Raw genomic sequence first — 19,179 nt, forward strand, 5'->3', positions numbered from 1 at the left:
GTGCTAATTTTGTTGTTAGAATAGTTTTTTTTCTTGACATTACAATGGTCAAAACAAACTTTCTTTCTATTCTTTTTTTTTTTTAATCATTCCTAGAACTCGCCTATTCAATGACAAAATAATTATCTGTGGACGGCAACCTAACATGTTCATTTTTTACTTTAAGTATCACCTGATTTGCCGTTTTCAGGATGTATTACCTGCCTGCCTGGTTTATAGGCAGGTCATCTGACATCCACTGGCCTGTGATGTTTGTGTTTCTATATCAGCTGCAGTAGATGTTAGATCCTGTTGGCAGGCCACAGCAGTTTGAATTGGTTAACCTTCACCAAACCTTGACGTGGGAGACATCTGATCAAACTTTCATTATGCATGTTGTCATTTGGTTTAGGCCAGTTGGGAAACATTCCAGCTATTTAAAGTTGCAACACAGAAACGACCATCTCCAGGAAAATGGTTGGCTTCTTCAGGGCTTTAAGAACTTGATGACAGTCCAAAATCCCTCAAACATCAACAATGCAATGTCTTGGATCATGTTTTTGTTGTCTTATTAGGTTCGGTAATAAGTCTTTGGTCTGAGTAAGAGCAATAAAACAAAGCAAAAACAGATGTTTTTAATACATTTTGACAGATCCTTCACAGTTGACGTCCAGTTTTGTTTTTGACCCCAATGACATACAGGTCCATCTTCATCTTAGTAAGGAGGCTTTTAGTATTTCAGATTTTCCATGCATTTTATTAGTACTTAAACACTAATATACAAGCAAGACACCACAATCTGCTACATTTGTTGCATCCAATCTGTCAGGAGAGATTGACTCAAAGCAGGAGCATCAAGAGTGTGATGCAAGGGCTTTGCGTAGTACATATGCAACAGTACATGGATTATTCTGGCTGTTTGGCTTCCAATGCACTGGGGGCCCCCTCGGATCCTGGTCTGTAGTTTTGTGTCTTGGGTAAGTCCATTACAAGGAGCCCTCACTCTTGTGCTGTATTGTCACAGGCCTATCAGTGCTCCTCCAGAGAACAAAACATCTATCAGTCACATTTGTACACTCCAGGAAACAAGCTAAACACACACCAGATGGGCCAAACAATACAGAGCTCATTCCAACCAAGAACTTGGCTTTGCACAAGTGGCCGCTGAGTTCGGCAAGAAAGCCGTCCCACACTGGAGCCCCCCTGGTAAATACATGCCGGAATGTTAAAACTGCTTAACACTCTTAACAAGCCGACTTAGAGGATGGAGGAGATAGTGGCACTAGAGTTTCTGCCCATTGTTGGAATATATTGAAGGCTGAGCCAGTAAATGTGATGATTACTGAGGGATTAAATTGTCTCAAATGATGCACAAATGTAGTTTTTAATGAAAAAGAAAAAAACGAAACCATTAATTCTTGTGGCCTATCACCAATTATGAACTACTTGCTTTTTTTTGGACGTGTAAAACAAGATTTGTTTCTGCCAAACTGCTAAGACATAAAATTTTATGGAAAACTTCCATTTTGACTTTTCAGTTGTTCATAGATTCATTCATGGGGAAATTAGGGTTATCCTTAAAGGGTAGCCTTTTCCACCTTTTCTCAGAACCTTTGCCAAAAATGTTTAAATATTAAAGGTACTTATCAGCATTACTCTTATTTTGAAGTATTAATCTATCACACACACCAGCAGTTTTACTACTTTACTACTATCTATGTGAGACGCTGTAAACAGGTAATTGTGGCTCCATTTTGACATATTTCGCATGGTGTGAGCCTTGCTGTCATCTGGAGAAGTGAGAAGCATTGATTGGTTGTACATTTTTAGAATGTCGGTGTTAAACAACACAGTGGACGTTTTCATCACTGTGGTTAACTTTTGTATCCTCTCCATTCCACAGACAATAGGTACTGCTGTTGTATAACATATATTGGCTTCTACGACTTTGCTCTTTACTACTCTTCATAAAACGTACACACAGATTGATAATTCTATTGAATAATCTACATGTTTGCCAATTGTCTTTCAACCACCCCCGTCGTTCCACCATAAAACCCTCATAATATGATTGCGATCTTGTGACTTGTGAGCCCACTGAACCCATCATCATGTTCACTTTGAGATGGTTTGATCTTTCTGAGCTGGTGTGTTGCCCTGTTGGAAGACTCCATCAGAAAGTGGTACACGCCACCTCGCCGCTCCCCCCACCCCTGCTGCTCTGCAACAGTACTTTACTTGACTTTCACATTACACTGAAATGGACCCGCCGCCCCTGATTTGATTTAAAGGTTGTCCGCCTGGCTGATCATCTGCACAAATGGCAGAAATGGAGCCGACAGAAAGGCACGGCGAGGACACTGCTGTTGTTTGAGTCCACAGCTCATGCCAACTTTGGCCTCTTAATCACAGTCGTCGCACCATTGGCCCAATAATACACAGCCACATGCCATGTATTGGACTCAAAGCCCTCTGGAGCTGTACAAACATTTCAGACGTGAATAATTTTCCGCATTTGTGTTGAGCTTCAGAAAAGAGAAACACAGACATTAGCCACATGGAACAGGTCTCGTTTTGAATCGGTTACTCCCCCTCGTTCCGTTTCAGTTCCAAATCTCTCAGCCATGTGGCTGTATTTTGAAATGATCAGAAGTGGAGGCAGAGGAGACCAGATTCCTCATCTAGTTGCTGTGTTTGATTCAAAACCAGACTTGCAGCTAATGCGCCAAGCCAGGGAAGGCAGAAACAGGCCTGTAGTGCCAACCTCTTTCCGGAGAGTACACCGAAACGTCAGGCTTTCCCTTGCAATGATCTGACTGTAGGCCTGTAGTCCAATTCTACATGTGTCCAGTTTAAGGTCATATGTGCTGATCTATTGATGCCTTCCTGAGTAACTGGGAAGTGGGAAAGAAAATTCAGCAGCGTGGGGATCTAAAAGTGAGAAGTTTCTGTGATACATGAATCAGACCTGATGCCACTCATCACTACTCATTTGTGTACATGGGAGATTATATATTTGATTCAGCAACTGAATCCAGCCTTTTAACAGAAATGTCTCCTTCAAGCTCTACATCTGATCATTCCTGGACCCCGTTTACAAGACATTTCAAGTAAAATGCAAAAACAATGCATTTTTGTCTTTTAGTTGAAACTTTGTAGAGCAACCAGGATCTTAAGGACCAAATTGCCAATTTTTTTAATCATTTACTGTATTTGTTTCATAATGAATCGCTTGACTTGATTGTGCGGCTGTCAGACTCTTTCACTTTAGAATCCTTTTTCTGAGGCCTTCTTTCTTTTTCCCAGTGACTCTTGTTATGCACTAATACGCCTCATATCAATAGTTCTGTCGAGCATCTAGTGACCTTGGTCTTCCTGTCTGTTTGCTGTAGGGAAGAAGAAGGAGAAGAGGTCAAAAGTTAGCGAGGAGGGTCGTGGGAAGAGGAACGCCATCCGCCTGCATGGAACGTACACGGTGGAGACGGTAGTGGTGGCCGACTCGGACATGGTGCAGTACCACGGTGCCGAGGCTGCGCAGAGGTTCCTGCTGACCGTCATGAACATGGTAGGAATGTCACAAACCCTCACATTCTTCTCACTCGCTTCTCAAAAGCTTTTTTTTTTTTTTTTTTTTTTTTAAAAGATGACATTGATGTTCCAGAAGCATTAAGAGAGCCGAGAACAATCGACTTTATCTTCATGTCATCACTGTTGTAGGAAACCAGCTCCAAAGATCTCTGAATGATATTACAATATTAATGAATTTACAACACGGTGAAGACCATCATGTTCCACTAAATTAAAGCTGCAGTCTTTGTCTGTCCAAAACAAACGGTTGTGGCAACGTTAGCTGAGGAACACATTGTTCAACTTCTATTTATTTGCTAAGGAAATGAACATACACCGAGGACGTGCGTTCACATGCTGTTTACACTTTGTATATTGTATTTGGCCAGGAACGACGTCTCCTGGCCCACATTTCATTCAGACCAATATTGTACAAGACCTTTTATAATCTCTTGGCGAGCTCAGAAAAAGGCTCAAGGGCTCAAAAGTAAGAAGTTCAAATAAGACGTTTTCCAGCCGTCAATCCCTAACCAGGTTTTAATTATTCGCACCAAAGCTTCAATCTCCGATTCACATTTTGGGGATTTTAAAGTGTGATAAATTACGGCTGTGCTCATTTCTTGCCATGTGACTATCATATATATATATATATATATATATATATATATATATATATATATATATATATATATATATACACACTTTTTTTTTTTTTTTCAATTTGCCTTAATTAGAAAAATGTTCAGTTACATCCATTGTTCATTCTGCTGTCTTGATGATGTTGCGACACAAGAGTGATAACAGTTGATACAAGATGCTCTATAATTTGGATGTTAGAGGAGGAAGATGCTCCATAATTTGGATGTAAGCGCATCTTGAGCTAAACGGATGTAATGAATAAAGATACGGAAACAGTGCTTTTCCTCCATTACACAGCGGACATTGAGCTAAGCTAGTAACCGTTTTCACTTTCCACAAAGTTACTGAGTCCCGAAACCTCAGTAACTTTAAGTAAGTTCATAAATTCAAAGTAGAATCCAAATATTAACCTGTTACATCAATGACTTACTTTCTAATGAACAGTTCAGGAAAGTAGCCATCGTGGAGGGATGCAGAAGTCGAGGTGATCATAGTCGTATTTTCCCTCAAACCGACAGATCAATATTTGTTTGCTGCACCAGAAACTGGATTATTTTGCACTATGAAGGACTCTGTCTCTGCTGTCCGTGGTTCTTTGCTGGATTTTGTAGCGAGGTGATTTTTCACTCTTTGTGAAGAAAACCCAAAAAAGTGTTTTCTGTGTGTCTTAACATACTATTTTAATCATTTCTACTTTTGCTCCTTATTTTCTCTAACATCGTACTTATTTGATGTGTTCTGCCCCATGCAGGTCTACAACATGTTCCACCACCAGAGTCTCGGCGTGAGGATCAACATTCGAGTGACGAAGCTCGTGCTGCTGCACAGCCGCCCCGTAAGTCTGACTTTTCACCTCCACTGACCCCTTCACCTCCTGTCAGCCTTAAAAGCTGAGTATCAGCTGATTTTGGTCCCACCCAGTGTGAGAAGAAGGTCATGGACCTCTGCAGGGAGAGCGACTCTGGGCTGTACTGCCAAACGAACACTCCCTCCTCACATCAAAGACTCGTTTGTGTCCAATAACATCCAGAAGTATTTTCCTTGTCTTTATTTCATCCATGTGAAGAGTTTTATCTAATGTAATGCAAAGAATTTCCGCAAATCTACTTTGTGAAAGTACTTTAGGCCTCAGGAATGTGATCCACGGTCTGATTTTAAAGGGTTTGTGAAAACTTCAGAAACGTTCTTGACACATTGAGATTTTTTAGCACCCATTGGTCAATTTAAAGTTAGATGAGAAACTTTGGGGAAGAGAGGAGTGAAAGTAGTGTTTCTGTTCTTCAGGAAAAGCTGAAGGTGGGCCATCATGGAGAGAGGTCTCTGGAGAGCTTCTGTCACTGGCAGTATCAGGAGTTTGGTGGGCCTCGGTTCCTTGGTACCAACCACGTTCCTGGTGGGAGAGATGACATCCCCCCAGTGGATACGGCTGTGCTGGTCACCAGGTATGTGTCATCAGTTATTCCTGTGATCAGTCAGTTGGCTTCCTTCAGTAGCCTCTGTCATTCACTGAGGGATGTTTACTCTGGGAAGAGGAGATTTTATTTCACTGTGAAATCTCATCAGGATCAAGGAAACTCCTAACAGAGCTGTCAAACACATTTTAGTTCAGTGGCCACATTCAGCCCAGTTTCATCTTGAATTGACCGAACTGGTAAAATAGTGCCACATTGACCTTTCAATTAGAACTGAAAAGTTTTTCTTTGTGATGGTGCAAGAGTGTATGTGATGAAAATGTCTATATTTTCAACACAACCAAACAATTACTGCAGAAAATGACAAAAATCTCAACATAAACCCAATTTCAATGAAACCGTCATGTACAATGAAATGTCCCAAAAAACTTCCCCTGTAGCTCCTACATTCTGGGACTTTTTACAAACTCCTCCTGACAGCATGGCTTTGAGGCTACAGTTAGACTCCGTAAACTATATCCCTACAAAAAAATCGGACAGTTCATTTTTACCAGCTTGCCTCAGCCGGTGTAGGTTTTGAAGTTCTGTTGAAAAAGCTTCCCCGTTTCATCGTATTAAACTGACCTTTCAGTGTGCAAATCAAGTTAGAAGTGGTTGTATTCTTATTACCATTTTCTCCATATTTTTGATGTGATTTACTATGTTCTGTATCTTTTCGTCTTTCTAATGTATTTTGGAACAACTTTACCTCAGATTCACAAATTTGGCTTTGACGTTCTCTCAACTATCACTTGTTTCGAGTCTTCTGATGTGAGGGAGACCTGAAATCCACGGCAATCCTTTCAACTTCAGTATTTCACGAAAGCCTAAATAATCTTCATTACGTATCAAAAATTTGAACTGACATTCAACATATTTAGATGTTCTCTTTTTTTGTCTCTTTCCGTTTTTTTCCCAACACAGCCTTTTGACGTGTTTCGACTGGATTCTCAGAATTGTCATCCGGTTGTGACGAACGATGTGTCTTTGTATCAGCTGGTGCAGAAAACTATATTTGTTGATTGATGAAGACACACCGGTTCCTTATCTTGTCTTCAAAGTTGGGCAAAATCGTCTTCTATACTTTTCCCTCTTCCTCAGTTCTTTGTAAATGTGAAACCCCCTTCGTCATCGTCGTCTAATGTGCACTTCAGAGAAGGAGAGCCCTGATCTGAGACGCTGCTCCTGACCTTCAATCTCAAGCCAGCTGGAGTCTCAGGCCTAATCTCTCTTTCCTCGTCTGTCAGCAAAGCCGATTTGTTCTCCATCTTCATGCTTGAGTCCCAACAAGGCAGCGTCTGGTGCAACATGACACATTTCTAATTTAGGATTAGCTATTATTACCTGCTGTAACTCAAAGGAGGGCGAGTGGCGGTGAAAGGAATCCTTTTGTTTAAATGAGTACTCCTGTCTGCTGTCAGATTCTATCCCGCTTCCTCTCACTACAAAGAGATAGCAGAGGCCATGTGTACAGAGGCCTTTTGTTTTTGGGGTAGTTTGTGGTAAACCTGATCTTCCCTGACTGCCGCCGCTGTCAGGAGGCTTCCTCTGTGAAGACGGGGGGGCAGCCAGAATCAATCTTCTGCAAGGGGAGTGGGGCGAGTCGGCATGCCGGCAAATTAAAGTGTGTCACAAAGCTCTCAGGTTTCCTATTACACATTGTCGCTCAGTGGATGACACACCTGCAGAATGTCTCCGACAGCTCATTAACAGCCTCTTAGAAAAAGAGAACAAGATAAGAGATACTTGCCTCTGGATGGCTTCATGCCACTCAAGGAATGTACAGTACAGCAGGCGACACAGAATATGAATCGTACAACGCAAACTTGTGATATATAACACACAGAAACAAAGCATCTTCCACTGGCGTAAGAAGCTTCAAGACGTATGACCAAGTTCAGATGCGATTCCTTGGCTGTGAGATGCCTCCTACCTGCAGGACCTTGGATTTGAAGGGACATGTTGATGTTGAAGTGGCTTTGATAGCTGTGGGACATATTTAATTGCTTGAAATCTCAAGGCACTTACACATACACACACAAACACTTGCACTCTTGCCGCCATGCAAGCTCCATTGGGATTAGATGGCGTTGATCAGGGACAATATGACATCTTGACAGATCGAAATGGGGAATAAAACATTGCTGTTGGAAGATAATACACTCTACTAACTGAGCAACCCTCCCCTGCATTTCTCGTCACGTCTGAAACATTAAGCAGAAATTTGGGATAATTCCTCCTCACAGGAATTGTTCAGGTTCACCAGATTCTCAATATACCTGCTTCAAATGACAAACTGAGCTCAATTTCACAGCATCTCTGGCGCCAAGGCAGCCCGTGATCATGATCTCCACCATACTTCAGTGATTGGATATTTTCATAATTCTACGTGCTATATTTGTACAACATACTATTCACATTCTTTTCTTGAATTTATATATTTTTAGCAGCTAAAGTGTTACTGAATTCTTTGACCATCTTTCCTGTCCTAACATAGTCGAACCATTAATTGGGAATCTTGCTTCATGATTGACCAAACATATTTTATCCTGTTCAGATATTTTGTTATAGTGTGGATAGGTCCCAGCACACCCTCAAGTGCACAGATGTTCAAAAACACATTTGTGATTTGAACAGTTTAGGCAGTTGGTGGGAAAATGGCAGCTGTTCTGCTCTGGAACTCGCAAGGATATGTGCTTATTACTCATCACTACTTGACACAGGAGCAAGAAATTATTCCTAAAGTCTCGTGAAAGAACATCACATTCCCAAGACTGACATTAAAATTTTAACAAAGTTCTCTGTGATTGTTTGAGAAGGTTCTCTTTTTTGTAATTCCTTTGGCGTTCAAGACTTTAAGCATCTTGATTTGCATGGCACAAAGTTGTTTGAAATTTCAAGAATTTCCGCCTCAAACGGAAAGATGTATATAAACTTTTTTTTTTTATCATTGGCTGTAATTAAAACAGCACATCTTTAAACTTTAAAGCCTTTTAAATAAATGATCTTGCAAAAATATATGGTGTTGTAAAGCCCATGGTAATAGAGGTTTTCTGAGAACAGAGACAGTTTTGTCTCCTCTTGGCTTCTTGTTCAGTTTTACCGTCTCATTCAGTCGCTGTTCGCTGTCCAGCAACGTACAGCAGGCCTGTTAGAGACCAGCTGGCAAACGTAATGGAGCATTTATTAACTAATCTATACTAATTTGTTGGTATTGTGTATACAGCTTGTTCAGTCCGAGTCGTTCATCAATAGTGCTTTGTATTTGATTTCATGAGTAATAATAATGACACACGTGGTGAGCCAATCAATCATGTTGAAGTATCAAACCTTTGCAGTTTCCTTGCATGTAAATTCAGATTTGGTCCGTTTCCATCGTTTTGCCTCATTATGAGCGGTTTTAGCTCTGTTTGTTTTCTTATTGGGATTTCATCCACTTGTGCTGGAACCCGTGTCTGTTGGTGCGGGTCTTTGGGTTCAGATAAAACGGTAACGGTGAAGAAAAACTGAAATCGCTACCTCTAAAAGAAATGACCTGAAAACACAATTTCTTTTAGAAACAGTACCCGGTAAGGCGACTCAAGTGAGGGAAAAACTGTCCACTTTATTTGCTCGTTGTCACATCATTTCAGAATAACTTCTCGGTTTGCAATTTTTGTCTCGTCATGTCTCATCCTACTCTACCTCTCATTGGCTAGTCCGCCCTCAAACATAGACATCAACCAATTAAATCGGTAGATGCGTGAATATTAGCCAATCAGAGGTAGAGCAGAGCAGGTCATGGCGTCATCGTCCTGAGAGAAAATAAGGACCATTCTGCTTGTAGATACTGCTCAGTGGTGCATCATGGGAGATTTGGAGGAGGACGTATGCAATGCTGACTGAACGATAAATGTTTTATTTTGTGTACCTGCGTATACCCTGGACTGAGTGTGACACATTCTTAGATAAAAATGTCAATTTTCCAACCTCTGATAACGGTCTCATTACAGGCCGTTAATAAAAAGTACGGACATGTGAATCCAGCACCGCCTCAGCTGTTAATCACGGCCCGGCCTTTACCTGAGCCCCGCTGACTGAAACAACACTGACGACAGGGTCAACTACGAGCCACTGAAACCTGCGAGTGCAGAACTTAACTGGAGCAAATGTATGTGAGAAATGTGGTGTCAAGTGAGACGTCATTAGAATTTATGCATCAAGGCGGCCCGAGCAGTGTGTACTCCCGGCTTTGCTGTGGTGGTGTGAGTGAGATGTTTCAGTTGCTATTTAAGGATTATTGGGCTGCAGGGATTAGTTTCCCTTTTTCTGAATTTACAAATGTCAGTCAAGTTCAGTGTTTTTCTTTTCAAACTCCTGAACAGTTCAAAGCTGATGAGATGAATTGGTCAGGCTACCGTCACAACTTCTTAATTACAGCACATAGCTGTCATCCCTCACATCTTTTTTTTTTTATGGCTTTACGAGTGATTTTATTCCTCATAAAGAAGCTTTTCAAGTCCTTTTCGGGAAACTCACTGGTTCAAGTATCTATCTATATCTAAAGAGCAACATCAGTGAATTCTCTTCTTAGTACCATCATTGAAAAGCATTGGGTGAAAAAGAATCAAAACTTGATGTTCATATGTGAACTGCATCTATAACAATTAGTTCTCAAGGAAGGAGGTTTGCCACATCATCATTCCCAAACTGATTTGCATCGTGTCACTGAGTTTGTAAAGATGAAACCAATCAGTCTGGCATCAGCTCAGTGAAATGTCATCAGCGTTTCTCTTGGCTCCAACCAACTGTAGGAACGCTTTCATTGTTGATTGGAAGAATTATTTAAACCAGCGTGCTGTGCTTTTCATTTTAGAACCACTTCCACTTTAATTGCGGTGTATGTTTTGAATTGAAATGTTTTTCTGACACGTCGACGACTTCTTGACTTCTTGTCTGCAGCGTTTGTCACAGGAAGCTCTCTCAATAGCCGTCCATTTACATTGTGTTTTAAATCTTTGCATCCACCCGAGAAGGCAAACAGTTCGCTGTCACCACATCGTGCCGAGGCTGGAAGAGGCTTTGAGTCAGACTCTCACTGCTCCTCACAGTGGAGACTGCAGGCTTCATTCATGTGGTAACTTCACACACATGAAGTTCCATTAAATAGGAAATAGTCATTTTATGTCGCAGACTGTTTTTTTCATACACCAATGAAAATCTGCCTGTTTTTTTAGTCACTGAATATAAAAACAAATCACCAGAACCCTTATATATAGTACTTAAAATGTGTTGCTTTTGTGATTTCTGATCCAGTTGTTGATTTATACCGTCATTTCTGGACTATAGGCCGCTACTTTTTTCACACGCGTTGAACCCTGCGGCTTATCAAATGATGTGGCTAATTTATGGATTTTTACGGGTTATTGGGCTTCATGTTGCCAGATCCTACTTCTGCATGTAGATACATGCTCTGCTCCTCCAAAACTTGCCTCCAAAGTGATATTTCTGCTCTTCGTGGCCTCGTCTTGTGCTGCTTTCCGTGGTCCAGAACTCCAGCTGCTGACGGCCATGAGTGATGTGTTCAAGTGCATCACGTAAAACTGCCCTGCTGGACTCTTTGGCTGAGAAATCTTCCTCCTCAGAAACGCAATCTGCAAAAAGCCAATAAAATACTTTATCAACAGAGATAAAACCCTGTGGTTGTTTATTTCTCTCTCTCTGCAGGCTTCTCTGCAGCAGGCGGACGTCACACACACACACACACACACACACACCCACACACACACCCACACACACACCCACACACACACCCACACACACACCACACACACACACACACACACACACACACACACACACACACACACACACACACACACACACACACACACACACACACAGCGCTGTGTGCAGAAATTTCTAGCACTGTGAAAGACAGATTTGCGAGAATTGATGAACATATGAGCAACCCCTGTATTCCCGCAGTGAAATTCCTGCCGTTACAACGTGGCCACCTGCGGCTTCTAGTCAATTGCGGCCTATATATGTATTGTTTGTTTCTTTTTAAACTTTGTGGGTGAGGCTTATATCCAGGTGCTTTCAATAGTCTGGAAATATGGTATATCCCTTAGTAAATTTCTTCGACTGCAGGTAGTTTGGCTGAACTTTCCCAAACTCACAGATCTGGCAGTGTTACGTTTTGGGAGATTTTCTTCTCAAAACTTATTGTTCCCCTGATGCGTGTTAGCACACAGAACAGATCTCATAGGAAGCGTCATCCATTCGTCATCTTTCCCAACGAGATTACAAGGGCCCTTGGTTGAAAAGAGTCCCAGACATCTCCGTCCCTACCATTTCCTCAAGCTCTTCTTCGTGGCACCACCCACCACAGTGTGTCCTGGACAGACCCCCCCCCCAGGGCTTCTTCAGAATTGGATGTGAGTGATAGACCCAAAATAGTAGGTGATCCTTGTCAGTTGATGGAAGGTGATCATTTATTTCAAGCTATTATATTTTAAAGTCATTAGTCAATCTGACATTTCTGACATTCATCAGTCTCTCCTGCTTTAGATGGTCATCAAACTATTATCTGCACAGATTGGAAGAACCAGATGCAGCAATGAAGCATCAAGATATAATCAAACTTTCCATGTTCTTGAGTTCTTTTGTTTGCCTATTAATCTTTTGCTTAGAAAGTTTTTTTTTTTTTGCCTTGGCCTGCAAGCATGGAGATTGTGACTTTCCTTGTAAAATCAACATACTTCTCTTGAAGAATTGTCGCTTGTCAACATGATCTCTTGAGCCTTTCATTAATTGAGCCAACTGTCTGTCACAAAGCTGGATGGATGGGACAATGAAATACTGATAACTACCTTGAACTTGGACTTGAGTTTGTGTCTGTTAGCAAGATTTTCCATGACTCTTCTCTCAATTAGCGCTATGCCTCTCTTACTCTTGGAAGAGATTTTTCTCTGCCTGGACCCTTAGGGGGAATTTGTTACAGAACAATAAACATTGTAATAGCATTTGTAACTGCAGTAAAAAAAATTTAAGCTGTTGAGACCGTCTGATTTATTTGTATATAATTTTCTGCCAGATCTGCTCAGACCATCTTGTACCTTCACTTTCACTGAGCATACAAGCTTTATTTATTTATTGGGAATTTTTAACATGCAAAAAAAGTACGCTTTTGCTGTTTGCTGTTTTTTTGCATAGTTTGGCGCAAAGGAGTTGTTCTGATTCTGATTTATTAGGCAGGTTACAGAAGCTCCGTCTATTACTGAAGCCATTCTGATTTGGTATTTTTTTAAATTTTTCCGTATTTGAATTCATGTTATAAAGTTGGATTTGCTAAACAGTCAACAGAGTGACGGCTGAGGACATACAAAACTGTAGTATTTTCACTCAGATCCTGACTGATTGTCGATACCCCAGTTGTGCTTTGTTGCTTTAAGATAGCAATCTGCCAGACCGCACTACAAATTGTCCGATGACCAACATGCACATGTGTGCAAAACAAGGTACATTTGCTATACAAACAATGTCCGTGTGATTCTCCCTTAGAAACTGCTCCGACATCAGATGTCAGTGTCTTCATTGGATCCAGCTCTTCACTTTTAGTCAATCACAGAGGTGGATTTTCTTTTACAATAAGACAATCTGTTGTAAATTTGGTTTCCTGATGTCCAGGAGTGATAGGAGGAGGAGGGCTTGTGAGCTCGGCTGCAGATTCCGAATATATCTGCTGCGAAGAAAGAGCTCAACTTTAAAACAAAGCTCTCTGTTTACCAATCGGTTTTTATCCCTTACCTTCACTTATGGTCAAGAACTTTGAGTCATGACGGAAGGATTAGGATTGTGGATACAGAAGGATGGAATTCGTTGTTTTTTTTCTTCTGCAGAGTGGCAGGCTTAAAGCCAATTTGACTTTTCCACATTGAGAGGAGCCAGTTAAGGTGGTTTATCTGATTAGGATGGTCACATCTCATTAGAGGTTTAGACTCCACCTACATGATGTTTTCAGGTTTACACAACGGGGCTTGAAGCCACTTAAAATGCAGCTTTTTAAAATAGTTCCAAAGGCGGCCAAGAAAATTGGTGGGGGCGCAACCTTTTCAAAGTGCTTCCGAGTTAATGTAGTTAAGTCACCTATAAAAGCAATCCAACTTCGTCGTCTGTCCATTGCAAAATCCATGACTCCATACACTCGCCATCGTTTATGTTTATAGTTTATTGTTCTCTGCATTCATGTGTGGTTTCATTACAGAAACAACAGCACACAATAGTGGGCCAACATGCTAACTACATAAATTTTGCCTTTCATTTCAGAAAAATTTAGTTTTTATATGGCAACATTTTGAAAATGATGTCCATTTGCACGCGAATGGCGGAAATGCTGTAAACAATGTAGTTTTCATGTTGGGCCACGAGTTGGCACTGTTGGTTTGTTTTTGTAATGAATCCACACATGCAGAGAACACAGAACACAGAGAACAACACGTTATAAACATTAACAATGGGAGTTCACTGACATTCGTATGGACAGACGACCAAGTTGGATTGTTATTGCAGTGACTGTCAACTATAGGTGCCCCTTTACAGTAGCAGTGTTTCTGCTGTCTCTAGTATTTTCAAAAAGTGGCTCCAAGCACTGTAACATGTAAACTGAACCCAAAATGCAGTTTCGCGTTTTCAGTTGAAAACGTTTTGTAAACGAGGCCTCATACGCAGATTAGACTTTTAATATGTAATTAAAACATTTTACATACTTGGTTACCGTCAAACATCAATGTTTTAATGTTTACTTAGTTCCTCTCTAAATCGGAATGAGATGAAGACCCCTAAGAATCTGAAAAAAAACAAGATGTCAATATTTTGATACTTAAACTTGACACTTTTTCTAAAGCTTTCAAAATAGGAACCCTGTTCAGGTTCTTGTTTTACCGTCATCCTCCAGTTCTCCTAACATGTAATAATCAAATATTCTCGAACATGTGCATATGTTCACAACATTTTATGAAACCACCATGCTGACAGTCGTGTCTCATTGAAGTCTGGCTCCCAGATGCTGACGTGCAGCTGTTCACACCTAGCTGAGCGCTCCCACATGTCGGTGGGAACGGCTCTTCTTCTGCTATCGTCACAGTAGTGTTAGAGCACTCTGCATTGGCCCGGGTTGTAAAAACCTGCCGCTTTAAACATTTAAGACTCTAAACTTTTCCCCTCCACACCTGTTTTTTTTTTTTCCAGGTCATTGTCTGACGTGTTGAAATGGTTGGATATTTGACTATTTTCCCTCATATGCTTTGAAACGGAGGCCTATACAGTGTGAATAACCCACATGTGGTTTAATGGACTGCAGTCATTTAATGGACTGCTGTCATTAAATTACATGTGTGTCAGGACATTTGATCTCGGCGGACTGGAGGTGTAAAGTAACACGTCTTTCTAGCTAAGCTCCAATCGGTCCGATTTTAAGTTCGACAGGGTTATTTCATGGTATTTGACCTGCTTTTTCAACCATGATCCAAACTACTTTAAAGCTGAAGAAAAGCTTGTTCCTCTACTGATTGTTTCCTGTTTTTTTTTTCTTGCAATAGTTAAGAGTTGTGTTCATTATCCTTCAGTTGTGGTAATGAAGTACTTCCTCTTAACGGTTTTCCTCGAATAAACTTGTAAGTGAAGCAAAAGAGCTGAAACAGCAACATAGGCGTACGCAACTTTCTACTATTCAGTGATTCTTAAAAGCTGCTTGACGTCTGGCTCCCATGTGATGAAGCCATATTTCTAAACTTTCCCTTGTCGTTATCTGCTTGCAATTAACAATGCACTAAAATGCCAAATGGCTCTTGATGAAAGTGTGCTTCTTCTTCTTCTTCTGGGCTGCACATACATGCAATAAAATCAAATCTGCTCATTTGGCCATGTTAATGCAGACAAAGTGTTTGCGGAGGCAAAAAGAAGCTCACAGTAGTAAAGAAAAACGTCAATATAGTCTGAGACCGCTGTGAAAGTGAAAGTGTTCCCGGGTACTGGTGTAGAGTTGAGGCCTGCTCGCATACCTCCAGGTGTCTGTGAGGGCGGTGTCAGGGACCCTGTGATGTCTTTTTCCTATGTGCACCATATATTATGGTGACCAGACGGTTTTCACAACATTTTGAGAGACAGCTCGGAGGAATACCTTCCACGATGGTTGTCTGAACAGACATGAAGGTAGAAGCGTAAAACCACCTCATGTCATTGCTGAGGTCAGCCATGAAACTGCTTTCTGTGTGTTTTACAACTGCAGTGTTTGGGTGCAGACTTTAAACCAAGGTGATTGAAGGTTAGTCTAAAAATGTGGGTGTTAAAACACATTTCTCAGGCGTAGCGGCCACAACACTGAGATCTGGGCTGAGGTCGCGGCGATGCTGCCATGAAAACTAGTAAAGTAGCATTAGCATCAAAGCCATGCTGTCAGGGGGAGTTTGTAAAAACACCCAGAATGCAACAGCTATAGGAGAAGCTTTCTGGACATTTCACTGTATTTTGCACCAGACGGTTTCATTAAAATTGGCTTTATGTTGAGATTGGAGTCGTTTACCGTGCTGATTGTTTGTTTTTGTGAAAATATCAACATTTTCATCAGGTATTCTCTCAACCACAATAAAGAAAAACTGTAAAGTTTCGTGCACCTTTGTGTTGGAGTGTCACAGTCCCATGGTTACAGACTGGACTTTACGGAGTAATCAAGCCAGTCTCCATCAAGCCTTTACTTGACTCTGTGTAGACATCACTGATCTTGTTTATTGTGGATATCTTTACATTTTTAAAGTTGTCTGCATTGTTCATCAAATTGGGGCAGGGGTCAATCTGTGGCTCTTCGGAGAAGGGGCTCCTTGAAATTTTGTCTAATTTTTATTTGATCAGTTTAAAGTTTTTTTTCAAAAGTGCTTGTATCTCCTCGCTAAAAACAGATAAAGGAGGTAAAACATCTAAAACAGTTACAATTGATAAACTGGCTTTTGAATTAATGAAATTAATGAAATAGTTGAAACTACTGCAAACAAAGAATGAAACGAAAAATGTGAAAAATGGGTACATGGGTTTTTCTTTACAGAACAGATGTTTACACCAACTACCCCTTTCTCTCAGAATAATCAAGTGGCTGAAATACGAGCATTATTTTAACTTCTCACATTGGTTCTTTAGTAACATAACTTCTATAAGTTGTTGACAGCATATTATTCACATTTATAATTACTTTCAATTAATCATTGGTGTCTTTCTTTTTTTTCTCTTTCAGGACAGATTTCTGTGTTCATAAAGACGAACCCTGTGACACTGTGGGTGAGTACCAAGGATCATTTCAAATCCCATTCATTTCAGATAGACCTGCATTGAATTATAATATGTTGAGTATATATAATAATGACAATAATAATAATAATACATTTCATTTTGTATAGCACTTTTAAAAACACTCAAAGACGTTTTACATGATGATAAAATCAGCAAGCATTAAATGGAGAAACATCATTAAAAAACAGTCATACAAGTAGAAGAAATGCAGTAGAAGAAAGAAAAAGTTTAAAAAGAAAGGTTATTATAGCACTCTTTTACCGGTCCAGTCCACTCCAGATGAAACTGGGATGTATGTGGCCCCTGAACTTACATGAGTTTACCACCCCTGGTTTAACCTATTGGTAACCTTAGCAATGAAACCTCATCTCAACCCTTGAAAACGTATAAAACATTTCGGGGTCGGGCATTTTATTTTCCACAAGGTCAGTCGGACGCAAGAGTTGCATGGTCTGCATTCAGAGTGTAGTAGCCCAGTTTTTTACTCCCACAAAGACTAAAAAGCTAGAAAGTCGAGAGGTTGTGTCCTCACACACAGTCAAACACCATTTATTCTGCTGGCTTAACCTGAACCAGGAAACCATGACATAGTTTCTGCCCAATGCATGACTTCTGTGGGCTTTTAACTTCTATACTTGATGTGAGACAACCTGTGCTTGTCTTCTTCATGTCTGAGATCAGATCCAGATGTTTTGTGGTTGCAGCCTTATAAAAAAGAAAAAGACCATTCTAAGAAGTCAAAGCTGTATAAATGTGGCCACCATTAGTTTTTGAAGTTGTAACCTAGACTGCTCCCCGCACGCCTCCTCCCTGGAAATCACCAACTTCAAAAAAAACTGGAGCACAGTCTGTGATGTGCTCTGCATCTATTTTACTGCATTAGACTGACACACTTCAGACTGAACTTCATCATGGGGATGAGAACAAAGTCGCCAGAAAGAGTTGGATAATGGAGAGAAATGTTTCTATCCGTGTGGGTGGAAAATCTGCACATAACTAATGCTCGGAGGTCAGAATGATGCAACAACAACCTTGTGTATAGGTTGATATAACAGTTGTGTAATAGCCAGAGGAAGGCACACTGTGTCTCACATGTTTTAAAGATACAGTGCTTATACTTGAATATACTTTCCATGTGAAGATCTTGATCACATGGGGCTCTCACATTTTGGGTTTTGTTTCAACCGTTTGAAGCGCGGGGTTCAATGCAGGGATGTCAAAACTTATTTTAGTTCAAGGTTCACATACAGCTCAGTTTCATCGGTAGTGGTTAAAATAGTGCCATAATAACCTGGGCATTCGATGGACATGAATCTCCACGCAGAGCTGGAGGAGCCGGAAATGAGACACAATAAATGAATTTGTGTGACTGTGGAGTGCAAAGTGGGTGTAGAGGCTCAGTGAAGAAGATGCAAACATATCACAGAGATAACACTAAAGCCATCTCTTAATTAAAAGCCAGTCCGCAGAGGTAAGTTTTAAGTGTGTGTTCAATGGCTTCACCACTTCCAGCTGTCCTCAGATCCTCGGGCACACTGTTCCAGCAGCTCACAGCTCAGGAGCTGAAAGATGTCTCACTGAGCTCAAATTAAGAGAGGCCCCTCATCTCTCATCTCTTTTATGAGCAGTTTCCTCGAGTATGAGTGTGTGTATGTGTGTGCGCTCGCTGGCTATTGAGGTATTCTGCCTTCTGTGTGCCTGCATGTCCTATTCCTGTGAAATATGAAATAACATGCATCATGATTTTAATTGCGGTTCAGTTGCGTTGAGATATTTAACTCAGAATAATCGCTGCCTGAAGCCCCAGACTCTACCCACCTGCTTGCCATCTTCCCATAATGCACCCTGCTTTCGTCTCTTCCCCACACATACACACATACCGCATGATCACATGTGAATGCAGATTTATCTGAGTGGAGCTGCTTTCTGTTTACACGGAAACCGCAGAAATGCTAAAAACAATGTAGTTTTCATGGAGGGCCACTAGTGGGTGCTTTTTTTTAATAAAACCACCTATGTATGCACCTAGGGAACAGTGGGCTGTAAACATTTCTTTTTTTAAATGATTATTTTTATTGGGAGCTAAGGCAGAGCAATACAGCAACACCATTTTACATTCATGACATAAGTAAAACAATAGAGATGCTTTGCAGGTGAACAGATTGTAAAAGAAATCTAAAAATAATGTGAATCTTTTGGTCCTTTTTATACTTTTTTATCG

The 19,179-nt window shown here is 40.7% G+C and overlaps 1 protein-coding gene across 2 annotated transcripts in view; it reads left to right on the forward strand.

Annotated features, from left to right (window-relative positions):
• The window catches only part of adamts17 (ADAM metallopeptidase with thrombospondin type 1 motif, 17), a 104,530-nt gene that overhangs the window by 29,055 nt on the left and 56,296 nt on the right, over positions 1-19,179 (forward strand). For both annotated transcript variants that reach the window (XM_080492354.1, XM_080492355.1), the window contains exons 4-7: positions 3,372-3,544; positions 4,937-5,020; positions 5,470-5,627; positions 16,903-16,946. In XM_080492354.1, the coding sequence (XP_080348480.1) occupies positions 3,372-3,544; positions 4,937-5,020; positions 5,470-5,627; positions 16,903-16,946 (459 nt within the window). The remainder of the gene's footprint in view (positions 1-3,371; positions 3,545-4,936; positions 5,021-5,469; positions 5,628-16,902; positions 16,947-19,179) is intronic.

The sequence above is a fragment of the Lipophrys pholis genome (genome assembly GCF_963383615.2).
Source record: "Lipophrys pholis genome assembly, chromosome: 2".
Lineage (NCBI taxonomy): Eukaryota > Metazoa > Chordata > Actinopteri > Blenniiformes > Blenniidae > Lipophrys > Lipophrys pholis.